The 16,809-nt window shown below is 40.8% G+C and overlaps 1 protein-coding gene across 3 annotated transcripts in view; it reads right to left on the bottom strand.

Annotated features, from left to right (window-relative positions):
* LOC106589507 (ras-associating and dilute domain-containing protein) overlaps positions 1-16,481 on the bottom strand; it is a 56,832-nt gene extending 40,351 nt beyond the window's left edge. For all 3 annotated transcript variants that reach the window (XR_014383035.1, XM_014179579.3, XM_014179580.3), the window contains exons 1-3: positions 15,609-16,481; positions 2,225-2,430; positions 1,844-2,018 (exon numbers count right to left, since the gene is read on the bottom strand). Coding sequence is in view for 2 of the 3 variants with exons in the window: in XM_014179579.3 (XP_014035054.3) it covers positions 1,844-2,018; positions 2,225-2,430; positions 15,609-15,748 (521 nt within the window). In the remaining variant the exon portion in view is untranslated. The remainder of the gene's footprint in view (positions 1-1,843; positions 2,019-2,224; positions 2,431-15,608) is intronic.
* Positions 16,482-16,809: the final 328 nt, after the last annotated feature.

Raw genomic sequence — 16,809 nt, 5'->3', positions numbered from 1 at the left:
AGCCTCTCAACAGCATGGTTAAACTGGTCAGCCTTCACGGTTTGTGGTTCTCTCTAGAATGTTCCATAACGCCCATGTAAATGCTAGATCTGGCTCACACACACTCAATGCATTATACTGAAGATATAGCCAAAACAAAACATGACACACCACACACACCGGACATGTACACCCAATGCAATATACTGCAGTTATACTAAACAACTACCCTTGAGAACAATATATCAATGTGTCTGAATTCTATTCATTGCATAGGCTCAACACCAGCGTGAAGGATGTGCATTAGTCATCTACTTCACAATGGGCGCTCTGGCATAGTACTTACAGCTCACATGCCCCTGACACTGGATAACAAGCTGCACATGTCTCGTCGTTAAAACAATTGCCAAACAAGTATCAGATACAATCAAAGACTGATATACTGTCATTACAGTATATTTATGATTCTCCATAAGTACAGTACCAGTCAAAAGTTTGGACACATCATTACTTTAAGACATGAAGGTGAAGTCAATGCGTAAAACTTCAAGTGCAGTCGCAAAAACCATCAAGCGCTATGAGGAAACTGGCTCTCATGAGGACCGCCACAGGAATGGAAGACCCAGAGTTACCTCTGCTGCAGAGGATAAGTTCATTAGAGTTACCAGCCTCAGAAATTGCAGCCCAAATAAATGCTTCACAGAGTTCAAGTAACAGACACATCTCAACATCAACTGTTCACAGGAGACTGCGTGAATCATGCCTTCATGGTTGAATTGCTGCAAAGAAACCACTGCTAAAGGACACCAATAAGAAGAAGAGACTTGCTTGGGCCAAGAAACACGAGCAATGGACATTAGACCGGTGGAAATCTGTCCTGGTCTGATGAGTCTAAATTTGAGATTTATGGTTCTAACCGCCGTGTCTTTGTGAGACGCAGAGTAGGTGAACGGATGATCTCTGCATGTGTGGTTCCCACCTTGGAGCATGGAGGAGGAGGTGTGATGGTGTGGGGGTGCTTTGCTGGTGACACTGCCTGTGATTCATTTAGAATTCAAGGCACACTTAACCAGCATGGCTTCCACAGCATTCTGCAGCGATACACCATCCCATCTGGTTTGGGCTCATTTGTTTTTCAACACGACAATGACCCTACACACCTCCAGGCTGTGTAAGGGCTATTTGACCAAGAAGTAGAGTGAGGGAGTGCTGCATCAGATGACCTGGCCTCCACAATCACCTGACCTCAACCCAATTGAGATGGTTTGGGATGAGTTGGACCGCAGAGTGAAGGAAAAGCAGCCAACAAGAGCTTAGCATATGTGGGAACTCCTTCGAGGCTGTTGGAAAAGCATTCCAGGTGAAGCTGGTTGAGAGAATGCCAAGAGTGTGCAAAACTGTCATCAAGGCAAAGGGTGGCTACTTTGAATATATTTTGATTTGCTAAACACTTTTTTGGTTACTACATACATTTTAGTCATTTAGCAGACGCTCTTATCCAGAGCGACTTACAGTAGTGAATGCATACATTTCTTTCCCCGTACTGGTCCCCCGTGGGAATCGAACCCACAACCCTGGCGTTGCAAACACCATGCTCTACCAACTGAGCCACACGGGACTATGTCCATATGAGCCACACGGGACTATGTCCATATGTGTTATTTCATAGTTTTGATGTCTTCACTATTATTCTAAAATGTAGCAAATAGTAAAAATAAAGAAAAACCTTTGAATAAGTAGGTTTCCAAACTTTTGACTGGTACTGTATATAGGACATTGAATACCATAACAAACAATGGAAGGTGACGGTGATCTAAGAAATCTAAAACAACATGCATACACACATACACGTACACTCCCGTACCTCTCCAGTGCCTCTTTGACCAGCTCCTTAGCACTGGAGTGTGTTGTTGCCAGGACGCTCTTGTAGTTGGCCCCCTGGCAGATCTCACTGCCAAAGATCTTCAGAATGCCTGGGGCCGTTATCTGATTGGACAGCTCCGCAGGGTCGTCTGTCATTGGTGCATCCCCGGGAGAAACTAGATGGACATGTCAGGAAGAACAGTAGTGACTACATCATCAGAACTGGTAAGCAAGTGCACTTCATTTATTTTAGGCTGGGTTCGGGGTTAAGATTTAGACCGCTTGCCAGTCAGATGCTTTCTGCTTAAGCCAACTCATTTGTCATTGTCAAGGTTAGGGTTAATGTTTATAAAAATACCATTTTGATTAGAAAAAGGCATACTTCTGTCATTCGACTCCTTCCAAGCGTGGCTAGGTAAGCCAGGTAACCCGGGTAAGGCCATAGCGGTGGCGTTCTGGGCGGAGCCTCGCTGGAACACAGCAGACAAGCGGTTGGTATGACGGCGGATGCGACTCCTGGATGGCTGTCTGATGACGTCCACGCCCACACTGTCAGCTGACCTGGTACTGGAACCAGAGGAGCCTGACCTGAGGGGGAGGGTGAGGGACACAGATCGAGATAGTGAGAAAGAGAGATAAAGGGAGAGAGAAATCGCTCTGTCAGTAAGCAATGTTGTCCCACCAATAAGTGTTACAAAATGCTAGAATGCTGTAGAAATCTAATTTTTTTTAAAATCCAGAAAAATCAAAAGAATAGTAATCTAAATCCACTTCCTTATGATATCTCTACCCTCTTTGAGAAAGGTATCAACATTGAGTCTCAACTAGACATTACCATCCATCCATCAACAGTCCCCAATCTTACTTTACTGTGCTATGCTCAGTCTGGTAATGAGATAATATGGTCTTGTTAGACCTATTTCTGCAACAGTCCTTGTAAGCTTCTTATTTTAATTGCTCAATGCTTCATTGTTAAGGGAATTGGAGTTGTTTCTTTCAGATTAACGTTTATAGAGCCCCACAGTGTATGGGTCATAATACTCATAAAACCTAGTGATTAAAACCAGAAATGGTTCCAACCATTTTCTAACCATTAATTTTTCCCATTGGGGAATTTAGAACCACTTCAAACAAGGTCTCTGTTTTATGTAGGTTTTCCCTGGCGTGACATTTTAATAACCGTGTAAATCTCTGTCGGAACAGGTGACTTTTATCAATATGTTCGTCTCTATTTACTCTCAGATTCTAAAAAGCTAATTAGCATCAAAATTGACATCATGCAAAACTACAAATGCCTGCAAGCTCCGGGACCTTTGCTGCCAGCTACTACCTACCTTGATCCAAAACGAAATGTATATTTTATATTCTCATTTACTCTTCCACATTTCATTTAACTCATATTTGTTGGCTTATTTATGCATTTGGTCTTGTACCTTGTACAGAATACTATCCTAGTAGCAGTGAGATATTTACAATGTTCCATGAATACTAGGCTAGTTTCTTGCCAAAAAGCGAGCTATCTAGCAACCTAGATGACAATAGCAACATACCCTTATTTTACCAGATCCTCTTCTTCTTTAGCCAGTGAAGATCCATATTTAATCCATTATGTCTGCCAACAATATGAACGAGGTGAAATCTATTTAACGTCACTGTGTCAGAATGCACTGCTGTATTAAAGCAAGATGGACAAAAGTCGTCTGTTCTTTCGACCAATTGATTGGTAAACATTTTAAAACGTATATTTTTCCATAAATATAGACTATGTGTTTTAATAAAATCAACTATATATATGCATTGAGCTGGTCTGATGCTTTAAGCGAACTGTTTGATGAAATAAGACACAGAGATCAACCATCCTCCTCCTGCTCCTACCTGGCTTTCACAGATTCTGCCATTACTCTCCTGAAGTTGGCGGTAACAGGCTACACGAGAAGTTGGCAACCTTTCTCATGTGGAATGCCAATTTAAACCAAAACTTGTTTCTCACAAGTCTAGCATAGGTTGTGAGCTCTGCAAACAACTGGTGGCGTGTATTCATGGATGCCAAGGGAAGCCAGGCTTCCTCAAAAAATTCATCAAGAAAGAAAGAAAACATCTATAAAATAATTGATGTTATGACTCTCTGTGTTTCATACATTTCCTTTAATTCGCAAGAGGCTGAATGTATCTCACCGGAGAAAGCATCCGAGCGAGCCAAAAAGCGCCCCTCTGTCTCCCTACGTGTAGGCCATCTATCTGATGCTGTCTGGACCAAACGAGTATGACATTATTGCCGCCTGTAGCATTGAATGCATTTGGCCTCCCTTGATTAAAAAAGAAATTCAATAATAGCCAATCAGCGTCGAGCTCAACTTTGAATGGTCCTGGCGAACTAAAAAAAAAGTGTCAAGGGAAGCCTGTTTGGATTTGGCGTCAGTCCTATCAAATCACATTGAGAGCATACATCATTGACATTAACATGATTCTGGTTCTGATCCAAGCATTCATTCATACATTGTTGTGCCCCTGTTCTGAGAGGATGGAAGTTCAATATGTAGCTAGATGTAAAAGGCTAATGTTAACTACCTAACGTTACCCATGAGTGGAAGTTAGTCTAGCGAGCAAGGATTTTAGCCAGGTAGCCTAGGACAACAAAAAATAAGTGTGTACAGTATGACAGAGTGATAGACCGTTTCATCAACATGACACACACACACACACACACACACACACACACACCACACACACACACACACACACACACACACACTTCAGAACCATGGACAGCCACATAATATTTAGCTTACATTGATTGGACTAAATTGTTTTTGGTATCTTTTAGTTGTCACTGTATTAGACTAAGCACATGTGATTTTATGATGTTGAAATGTTGAAGTTGAAATGGTGCTAGAATAGTTTTTATTTATTTATTTTACATTTTTTAACTAGGCAAGTCAGTTAAGAACAAATTCTTATCTTCAATGACGGCCTATCCCGGCCAAACCCTATCCCAGACAACACTGGGCCAATTGTTCGCTGCCCTATGGGACTCCCAATCACAGCCTGAAATCGAACCAGGGTCTGCCGTGATGCTTCTGGCACTGAGATGCAGTGCCTTAGACCACGGCGCCCCTCGGGAGCCCAGTTGAGGCAGTTCCTGTTTTCTTTGCGACTTGCAGTAAAGTAACTCTCCATGGTTCAAAATCAATAGTTGTTTAGTGGTTCGAAAATGGCGGAAACATTAACTTGCTTGACAATGCTCTAGGTCATGTAACTGTTTGTTACATACAATATGCTTTGTGGACTTCACGGGACAGAGGTTGCTGTCCAGTTTTGTGATGAAACAAAGGTGTGGTTGAATTTATTCTGCCACTGTGACTTCTTATTGTCTCGGCCTTTAGGCCTATATATCACGGTGGCAAGGCATATGAACTAACATGTTATAGAGCAAACATCGCAAAGAAGATGTCAAGGAAGTGAATTTGTATTTATACAGGACGTACCGCCCACACCTACCGTCAACCAATCATGTCAATGCGGAGCTATACGGAGCCCTCTGCATTGTTCCAAAATTTGAGAGGCGGACGGCGATGAGGTACGGAGCTTGATTTGGCCTCTGCTTGCCTCCGGAGGCTCTGCAATTGCGTCACAGCCTCCTACCACATTAATGGATCAAGCATAAATATGCTTTTAGTCTCGGCCTTCGCAATGGATTAATTCACTCAGATGGGCACGAATAAGACAGGTGTCTCATGTGCTATGAAAAATATATAGATTTGCTATGACTCAACAAAAAAATTACTTGGTCGACCAACAGCCTACCGCCCAAACAATCAACCAGTCGACTAATTGGGGACATCCCTTCTGCTTTTCCATTTTAGGAATTAGACCAGCACAAATAACACAAAATGTAAAACAGCATATTGACCAAGGAGCAGAGTTCATCTTGCCTTTCATTTTTTAGGGGGGTAAATACTGGCGAATATATTGATAAAAGTCACCTTGTCCGAGAGAGATTTACATGGTTATGGTCAAAATGTCAAGTCTACATGAAACACAACCTTTTTTGAAGTGTTTTTTTTTTTTAAATCCCCTATGTGAAAAATGAAAGGTGGAAAAACCATTGGAATCATTTCCATGTTTGACCTAGGTATTATGTGTATTACAGAGCTGCCAACTCACGCATTGGGCGTGAGACACGCATTTGACCTTCCTCTCACGCTCACACGGCACACCTCTTATATCTCTGCTTTTCTTTTTCTAATTAGTCCATTGTATAGTCAATGCGTTAACTTTTCAACTGTGCTCCAAATCATTTTGAATCCGGAGCATCTGCACCTGCAATTTAACATCACGAGCGGAACCTCTATCATTGTACTGTCTTGCCACAGTACAGTGAACCGCAGCACATTGAAACATTTGATTGGTCTAGTTGTGACAGGGATCAAGGGGATTGGATGCATTTTTTTTTTTTTTAAACGCCCCTCAAGATTAGAGCACTGTCATGACGTTGGCCTGTGGGCAAGGTTTATGACCCCCCCCCCCCATAAATACCTTTCTCCCTTCCCCTCTCTGAATCTACTGAAGGACTTGAATAGCCTGTGTTAAATATAGAGAGTCTGGGAACATCAAACAAATGGGGAAAGCTACCACATATTTTGTTAATAAAACCAGTTGGAAATATGCTTGATAACGTAATGAGTATGGATTTCATTTCAGTTGTCATCTGAGACATTATGATTGATGACAGGACGACATAAACTGTACCTGAGAAAGTATACGCCCTCTAGTTATCAGAGTCACATGGAATTGTTATGCAATTGAAATGTTTGATATTGAAAATGTTTGTTAGGAGATGAAATGTAATTTTAGCTTCCAAATGAGAGAATTGGGTTTTCATAAGGAAAGTGCCCTGCTCGATCAGTGGCCCAACCCTGTGAAGAGACAGGGGTTATAAACGATGAAACACCTCCCTCCCCCTCTCCACTATATAAGCCTTTGACGAAAAGATAACCAGGGTTCCAGTGCGGGAGGTCTGCAGCCTCTACGTTAGAAGGACACACGTCAAGAACAGAACTAAGCCAACCTCGGCGTGAGCTTTGGTGGCGAATGGTATGAACTTTGAGCTTATTCACTACAGAAGTGCTACTTCCTAGCCGTTGAGTTAGCAGCGGCCGCTGCTTACGTGGGCTAGGAAAGGACGGACGACGGATCTAGTCTAACAACCAGACGAAGATACCACCACGTATCCAATTGACCACCATTGACATTCTTCCGGCCAGGAAGATCTGTTGGCCAACCCGGCCAGCATCTACGACCAATCTACCGAAGCGCAGCTCAGAGTAAATATTTATTGCATTTTCCTTTTCCAAATGGGCGGTAATTTAGAATGCATAAGATAATGTATTTACGATAGCATAGCTGCTGTTTCTCTGTTCCTAAATCTTCCCGCTCTTTCATTCAAGCCCAACCCCCTTTCCTTTGTGTAACCAGCCGTCATATCTGTTCCGTCTACCGGGACGTTTTCTGTATGACATCATTGTATTCTGTGTATTTGTAATTCTGTGTGATTAGTTAGGTATTTAGTAAATAAATAATTAAACCCAATTTTGTATTGCTGATTCAACTTGTTAGCCAGGGTTCGTGAAGATAACCAAGAATTTACAACTTTCATTATGAGACTGAAAATAAAACAAGGGTTAATATTGACTGCTATCGATGTAAAATATTACAAAGTATTTTAAGAGTTTATTCGGAAGATAACGGCTCTATAAATGTTCTTCCGTGGTGCCCCGACTTTCTAGTTAATTACATTTACATGATTAGCTTAAATCAGGTAATATTAATTACAGAGAAATCATTTTATAAGTTAGCATGTCATACCACTTAATCCGGCATAGCCAAAGACACGACAGCACTCTCCGCGGAGATTATAAAACTGTAAAATGAGCAGCACAGTAGCACTACATTATATGTACAATGTTGCCAACAAAATGAGGTTGCTGTTACTCCCGTCCCTATTGCAGAATGCAGCCTTTTGAGAGCATGTACTAAAGTCAAATTAATCCACACTTGCATTGGTCCATGGCAGGCTCGTTTGGTGATTGGAATTTAGGCTGTCACAACGAAAAGGCAGCAGAGACCTAAAGTATGTTTTAGCAGGGAAGTTTGGTAGGGTGACATCAGAGGCGACCCCTCATTCAGGGCAGGTGGGGCTTTCCTGTTTTGCATGTTATTTTGGTATTAATATGTGTCACATATCAGTTTGTAAACAATGTAAAAAATATATATACATATAATTGAGTTAATAAAGCCGCATACAAACATGGTCTCTTTTTTTTCTGGAGTAAAGCAGTTCCGAAATGCAGGTGTTTCAGCCTAGCTCAGTGCTTTCTGTGGTGGTGGGGCAAGCCAGCAGAAAATACGGAGCATTGCGCCGTGATTGGCACAGTGTTCGGTCACTGGGTAGAGCTAGAAAATTCAAGCCCCTTGGATGCTACCATAGAGTTATATTAATAAGTGCCCATACAAGAAGGCTCAAGGTCATTGGCCACAGATAAAATGACGTCAAATCACATTATATCTACAGTGTCTTTGATTGAACTGATCAGGTCAACATCATACCTTCAAAATCTTAGCTAGCAGTCATCATGAATCAAGTCGACAATCTACAGGCAAATCCTTTTCAATCCTTGTCAAATGAAGAGAAATTATAGATAAAACATATCGGTGCTCATCGGCTATTGGACAAACTTTACACAACAAGTTGGAAATCGCTAATTCAACAATGAGTGGTTAGGAAGGAATCAGTGGCTAACTGCAAGCATTGCAAAGCAATCATTAGCCTGCTATTCAGTGTAGTGGCTGTGTGGTCCCAAGTCTAAGATGTTTTTTTAAATTTGTATTATTCTTTTTTATTTATTTAACCTTTATTTAACTAGACAAGTCAGTTAAGAACAAATTCTTATTTACAATGACGGCCTACCAAAAAGCAAAAGGCCCCTCCTGTGGGGACGGGGGCCTGGGATTAAAATAAATAAATACAATATAAATATAGGACAAAACACACATCACAACAAGAGAGACAACACAACACAGCATGGTAGCAACACAACATAACAACAACATGGTAGCAGCACCAAAAATGGTACAAACATTATTGGGCACAGACAACAGTACAAAGGTCAAGAAGGTAGAGACAATAATACATCACACAAAGCAACTGTCAGTAAGTGTCCATGATTGAGTCTTTGAATGAAGAGACTGAGATAAAACTGTCCAGTTTGAGTGTTTGCTGCAGCTCATTCCAGTCGCTAGTTGCAGCGAACTGAAAAGAGGAGCGACCCAGGGATGTGTGTGCTTTGGGGACCTTTAACAGAATGTGACTGGCAGAACAGGTGTTGTATGTGGAGGATGAGGGCTGCAGTAGATATCTCAGATAGGGGGGAGTGAGGCCTAAGAGGGTTTTATAAATAAGCAACAACCAGTGGGTCTTGCGACGGGTATACAGAGATGATCAGTTTACAGAGGAGTATAGAGTGCAGTGATGTGTCCTATAAGGAGCATTGGTGGTAAATCTGATGGTCGAATGGTAAAGAACATCTAGCCGCTCGAGAGAACCCTTACCTGCCGATCTATAAATGACATCTCCGTAATCTAGCGTGGGTAGGATGGTCAACTGAATCAGGGTTAGTTTGGCAGCTGGGGTGAAAGAGGAGCGATTACAATAGAGGAAACCAAGTCTAGATTTAACTTTAGCCTGCAGCTTTGATATGTGCTGAGAGAAGGACAGTGCACTGTCTAGCCATACTCCCAAGTACTTGTATGAGGTGACTACCTCAAGCTCTAAACCCTCAGAGGTAGTAATAACACCTGTGGGAAGAGGGGCATTATTCTTACCAAACCACATGACCTTTGTTTTGGAGATGTTCAGAACAAGGTTAAGGGTAGAGAAAGCTTGTTGGACACTAAGAAATCTTTGTTGTAGAGCATTTAGCACAAAATCTGGGGAGGGGCCAGCTGAGTATAAGACTGTATCATATGCATATAAATGGATGAGAGAGCTTCCTACTGCCTGAGCTGTAGGAAGCATCAGATGTTCTGACTTTATACACTGCACTCTTTGAGAGAGGAAGTTAGCAAACCAGGCCAAAGACCCCTCAGATACACCAATACTCCTTAGCCGGCCCACAAGAATGGAATGGTCTACCGTATCAAAAGCTTTGGCCAAGTCAATAAAAATTAAGGATCTCTTTTCCTAGTTTAAAATTATAAACATTCAACATTGGCCATGCTTTCAATGAAGCATGATTGGTGCCTCGCTCAAAACAACTGTTAACTTGGAACTGCAAAATATGACTTTAGTGAGTTCAAGCAACTGGGAACTCGGGAAAAACGAGCTACGACTGGGAAAATGTGTTTTGAACTTTCATCCAACTCGGAATAGTAAATTGGGAACTCGGGCCTCTTTCTAGAGCTACGACCTGAAGAACACGGACGTCATCATGATTCTACTTTAATTTGGTATATTTTCACCTATTTATTTCACCTACTGTTCTGACTTGGTGGTGCACATCTAGCCTATAACCTGTTTTTGAGAAATATAATCATTGAATATTGTAAGAGCTTTCATTGTATGCTTATATGCCCCTTTAATTTATCCTACGGTTCTGACTTGGTGTACATGGAGAACACTGTAAGAATGGCCCATGTTCTGAATTCTGTTGCTGTACATTTCAAAAGTGCTGAACAAATAGTTATATTGACTACGTCCATCCTAGCTCGCTCATGAATGTCTTAATCAAAATTAAGGATTGCCTCTTATCCGCTTGTCGTCCCCATGTGCCATAGTTTGTACATCTCAATTGTCAGTAGAAACCACAGTTGTTTAAGCAAGTCAGCCATATCAGGTATGTTTTTTTTAAAGGCAGTATATGAGGCTGAATGAACTGTTTCGCTGCCAGACAAGGCTCCGCTGATAGCCAGGTGTAGCAATGTTAAGGTGTTGGGGCTTCTGTTAGGACTCTGCTGTTGGGACTGCTTTATGTAGGCCCTAACAGTTTGTTGGCATCGTTTGCCACCGTTATAGTGCAACTAATGTAGTGTTGTGTTGTGTAGTGGCTTTGCTGGCATGCATCCCCCATGTATTTTTTTGGCCCCACCAAGACTTGCCACTGGGTGACATGATTTTGTAACTATGAAAATAATTTTGTCAAATAGATTGTGAGCACAAAAGTTCAAGTTTGATTCTAGAGCGGGAACAATACATCGAAAAATAATTTGGTTAGGGACATGTACGGTCAGATTTATGTAATCTTGTCTTCAGAAGATGTTATTATATATTTACCTAATTTAGTCTGATCAGTGGAACAATTCTCATTTTTAACAATGGGCTAAAATATAGGGTAATTAGTGTGCTTGTCAGCAAGAACACTACTATTAATCCCCACACTTGTTTTATTATTTTGCCAGTGTATTCACATATTTGAAATTTGATATGCATACTTGTGTCTTTGAAAATTAATTATATGAGGCTATGTATTTTTGCAGCCATTCATGGGCAGTTTTGAATAAGTCATACAAATACACATTGGATATTAAATGCTCCAGGAATCAAATATAATTTTTGACATTTTAGTATTGTGCACATGCTAGGCAGAGATGTTAAGGGGACTCACAACTTCTGTCTGTGTAGAGTAAGATAATGGCAAGGATCTTAAACTAGTATGTGTAAATCACCTGAATATTGATATTCAATCAATTTTTCTTAAAGGTTGGGTGATTTTGACCACCCAGCACTTGGGAACACAGATCAGGGGTGGCCAACCCTTCTGGAGATTTTATTTTATTTTTTGGGGATCTCTTTTAGTCCCCATTTGGACTAATCTTCCAAGAGTCCTTAAACATTAAAATACAATTTATAATACGAACACATTTTCACATATAACACACTATTACAAACATACATAATATACTAACATAATGACCCAATAAATACTCAATCTAAAAAATATTGATTCTTCATCTACATTAGTCCCACAACATGTCTATGTATTATATTTAAATCGTTTTAAAATAATGTTTAAATTTATATATTGAAAGGTTTCTGGTTTTCTCAGTTAATTTATTCAATTTCTTTATTGCTCTAAATTGAAATGTTCTTTTGCCTATTTCTCTTTTCTGTCTGGATAATGTATAGATGGTGGACAATCTATTCCTAGTATTTACGGAATGTCTGTCTCTTACCAACTGAATACCATTGTGAATAGAACTTGGCCGTTTTAAATTATGTATATTATGAAATAAAATAAGCATGTTTTTTTCAGTTATCTTGTCGATTGATGACCAACCAAGAACATTGCGCATGACTGCAACAGAAGAACCATATCTCCACCTTAAAACAATCCTTACTGCTTTGTTCTGTGCAATCTGCAGCCTCCTAACTTCACTTGCTGATGCATTTCCCCAGACCACAGAACAGTAGTTCACCTGACTCTCAATTAATGCTTGTGTTATTTGCTGAAGAAATTTTCCTGGTAAATATTTAGCTATCCTTCTGATTATGCATGCTGTTTTATTTTTATTTTTTACATAGATGAGTTATTTGAGACGACCATGATAAGCAGTTGTCTAGCTGCACTCCTAATAGTTTGGTTTCTACCACTTCTTCAATTAGTACTCCTCCCATACTTAATTGTATCCCATGCTGTTTTGGCCTTTTCCTAATGGAACAGACCAACATAACTTTGGTTTTCTTGGTGTTTAAAACAAGTTTGTTTTGGCAAACCCACTCCCTGATATTCTCCAAATCTCCTTGTAAAGCTTGCTGTACCTGTTGAACCGATTGTCTTGCTGCATAAATTGTAGTATCATCAGCAAATATAGTAGCTTGAGTTTCAGCTAAGGCATAGAGAAGGTCGTTGGTATATATTAAATAAAGAAGTCGCCCAAGGCAGCTGCTCTGCGGTATTCCACAGTTTAACACATGAGGGGAAGAAAATGAACCATTGATATAGGTGGACTGTTTCCTGTCAGTTAGATATGACTGTACCTAATTCAATGCTACTTCCTTAAAACCATAATGCATTTATTTTGTCAAAATTATTTCATGATCCACTAAATCAAATGCTGCACTGAAATCTAAAAATAGTACACCCACAAATTTGCCATTATCCATAGCATTGAGCCACTGGTCAGTCATGTCAACCAATGCAGTGGTAGTGGAATGGTTTTTGCGATAAGCATGCTGATTGGCTGTAATCAGATCATTCTTTTCCATGTACTCCCATATTTGTCTACTCACAATACCCTCCAATATCTTACTGAGTGTAGGGAGTAGACTAATTGGTCGACTATTGGCAGGAGTAATGGGTTCTTTGCAGTCTTTCGGAATAGGACACAGTTTCGCATGCTTCCATACATTTGCAAACATCCCCTTTTCCAGTGACCAATTAAATATGTATCTCAGTGGAACTGCAATCTGGGGAGCAGCACAGCGAAGCAAAAATTGTCCATAAGACCATAACCTGTAGATTTCCCATCAGATAATGACTTCAATAGGTTTAACACCTCCTCCACTGACACCGTTTGCAGACTAAAAGAGCAGACCTTGTTGCTCATAATATGATCATCAATAGCTTGTTTGGAAGAATGTATGTTTACATTGTTGCTCAGTAAATTAATTTTCTTTGTAAAAAAATCTGCAAAATGATTGGCAATATCAACTGGTTTTGTTATTATTCTCCCGTCAACCTCCACACTAGATGGGCATGATGAGATAGATGTACCAAGTAAGCCCTTAACTATGTTCCATACCTTTTTAGAATCATTTTTCCTTTCGATTCAATTTAACTGCATAATTACGTAATGTTCTATAATTCTGTTCATCAATTTCTAATTTTGACTTGGCTGCTAAGACTTTTGCCATATTTCTTTGAGAAAAAGCCTCACCCAGTTCATCATCAATCCATGGAGATGGACGAGCACTAACTGTACTCTTTCTTACTGGGGCATGATGGAGAGCAAGCAGGATTTTATTCCAGTCCTATTTTAAAGAGATCATTCACCCAAATTACAAAATGTTTGTGTTCTCACCTTGAAAGCTGTCTATGGACAAGGAGACTGCGATCTATGATTTGGTTACCCACTGCCATCAACCATTACTATTAGTATTTCCTGTGGAGAGCCTTGGTGTAGTGGTAACACTCCCTGGTGTAGTGGTAACACTCCCTGGTGTAGTGGTAACACTCCCTGGTGTAGTGGTAACACTCCCTGGTGTAGTGGTAACACTCCCTGGTGTAGTGGTAACACTCCTTGGTGTAGTGGTAACACTCCTTGGTGTAGTGGTAACACTCCTTGGTGTAGTGGTAACACTCCCTGGTGTAGTGGTAATACTCCCTGATGTAGTGGTAACACTCCCTGGCACATGTCGCATACAACTTTCCACCTGAGAACAGGGATCAATCCCTGCTTCCAACCTTCCTACTGTTTCTCCCATTTGCCTGGCTCCCCATTTAATTTCATTATAGTTTGAATAAACTGTCAAACCACCACCCATCTAGGGGTTGTGCCAGGGGTTAATGGAAATTCAAATTGCAAATCTAATTCCCAAGCTTTTTTCAAAATTTGACAGCCCTGGTATTATAACTCATACTGTGGTACTCTATTGAAAAGGTTCTAAAACGTCCATAACCTTTAACCCCGTGGATGATATAGCAAATTCCAGGGTACCATGAGCGACATGCACCTACAACCTTGAAACTGTACGTCCAAGTATTTTGTATTTGTATTTATTACGGATCCGCATACTGCAAAGGCAGCAGCTACTCTTCCTGGGGTCCAGCAAAATTAAGGCAGTTCTACAATTTGTAAAACTTTACAATACATTCACAACAGATTTCACAACACATTAAGTGTGTGTCATCAGGCCCCTACTCTACTACCACATATCTACAACACAAAATCATGCACCATGTTTGTATAGTGCATCATGTGTTTGTATGCATGTGTCTGGTATGTATGTGTCTGTGATTATATTTGTGTCGCTTCACAGTCCCCACTGTTCCTTAAGGTGTATTTTTATCTGTTTTTTAAATCAAATTTTACTGTTTGCACGAGTTACTTGATGTGGAATAGAGTTCCATGTAGTCATGGCTCTATGTAGTACTGTTCTGTACTTGGGGACTGTGACGAGACCTCTAGTGGCATGTCTTGTGGGGTATGCATGGGTGTCTGAGCTGTGTGCCAGTAGTTCAAACAGGCAGCTAGGTGCATTTAACATGTCAATACAGCTCACAAATACAAGTAGTGATGAAGTCAATCTCTCCTCCACTTTGAGCCAGGAGAGATTGACAAGCATATTATTAACGTTAGCTCTCTGTGTACATCTAAGGGCCAACCGTGCTGCCCTGTTCTGAGTCAACTGCAATTTTCCTATGTCCCTCTTTGTGGCACTTGACTACATGACTGAACAGTAGTCCAGGTGCGACAAAACGGTCCTGTAGGACCTGCCTTGTTGATAGTGCTGTTAAGAAGGCAGAGTAGCGCTTTATTATGGACAGACTTCTCCCCATCTTAGCTACTGTTGTATCAATTTGTTTTGACCATGACAGTTTACAATCAAGAGTTACTCTAAGCAGTTTAGTCACCTCAACTTGCTCAATTTCCACATTATTCACTACAAGATTTAGTTGAGGTTTAGGGTTTAGTGAATGATTTGTCCCAAATACAATGTTTTACATTTTTGAAAAGCATTGTAGTACAGTAGGCCTACATGCATTACTTACTGTGAAGAGCCATCACTTGGTTTTCTCCCCAGCTTTATGAAGCGCCGTTTGGGTGAGCAGGCAGGTAAACCCACGGAATGGAGAGAGTTTGTCTTGGGAGGCAGAGGGCTCCGGTCCAAATTCATCTTTGTGGAGTCCATTCCAAGCTCCCGATCAAGGCTCCAAGAGCGTTAAGCGCGTTGGTCTAAAAATAATATTCGTATTCTTAAAAAAATTAATCAATATCATAAATAAGTAAAAAACACTTCTGAAATCAAACAAATGTGCAGAGTTGAGGAATTGCTCTTGGTAGTTTAGTTCTCTTTCATTCAACAGCGCATGCAGCTTCGAACGCGCCACTCCAAGTTCTGATGCAGCTGATCCAGTCCCAGTTGTGCGGAGAAGTTGCCGAGAAATGATCGAGCAATTGCCAACACCAGTTTCAGGAGAACACCGAATGACTTGTAACACTAATCAGGAAGTGGAAAGTCAGAATCATCACAGTCCAAAAAAACGGAACATCTGTATTTTACAGTTAAGTCATTTACGCATTTTACCGCTCGCACCGCAAGAGCTGCTCCAAAGGTACGAGATCGCTACATCTCTGTAGCCATTCAATTTGAGGTCTCAGTACCAAGAAAGCGACAGGCGGGAAGGCGACCTTGGGTGGAATTTCAGAGTGCAACTGCGTGGGAGCGCACGTGCTAAGTGGTCGTCAGCCCACCACTGCCAACCGAAATTAAGTATCGTATTAGTTCAGTTCTTCTCTTTTGTTCTCTTTACACGCTCCCCTACAGCCCTATAGGATAACCATCCTCAGAAAATGGGTTGAACTTGACAGTGAAATTTAATAGGTATTCCCCCGTTCGTCATGGCACTTTGGGTGCAGTGGAATTTAAGATACTCTTCCCATTTGTTAGAAAAAAATTTTGATCTGAGAACTCCACCTGGTGGCGAACACGCTTCACATCATAGATAACCTCAGATCCAAATGCCTGCCTCTCTCTCATCAATTATCATGCAGTATTTGATCTGTAGTGTCGTTTTGTTAGGTGAGATCATAATGCAAAGTAATTTAGATACACTTCAGTTGTGAAGTAGTGTAAGGTATTCTAGATGACAATGTTTGAGCACTGTGGACAATGGACATCATCATTCGCTCCAGGGGCGAAAATCTGATATCCACTTTGGAGGGGACAATTACATGAAATTTTCTCAAGAG

This window comes from Salmo salar, chromosome 28 (assembly GCF_965601325.2).
Source record: "Salmo salar chromosome 28, fSalSal1, whole genome shotgun sequence".
Classification (NCBI taxonomy): Eukaryota; Metazoa; Chordata; class Actinopteri; order Salmoniformes; family Salmonidae; genus Salmo; species Salmo salar.
Note: the sequence above shows the minus strand (reverse complement) of the source record. Positions and strands in the feature narration are given on the sequence as shown.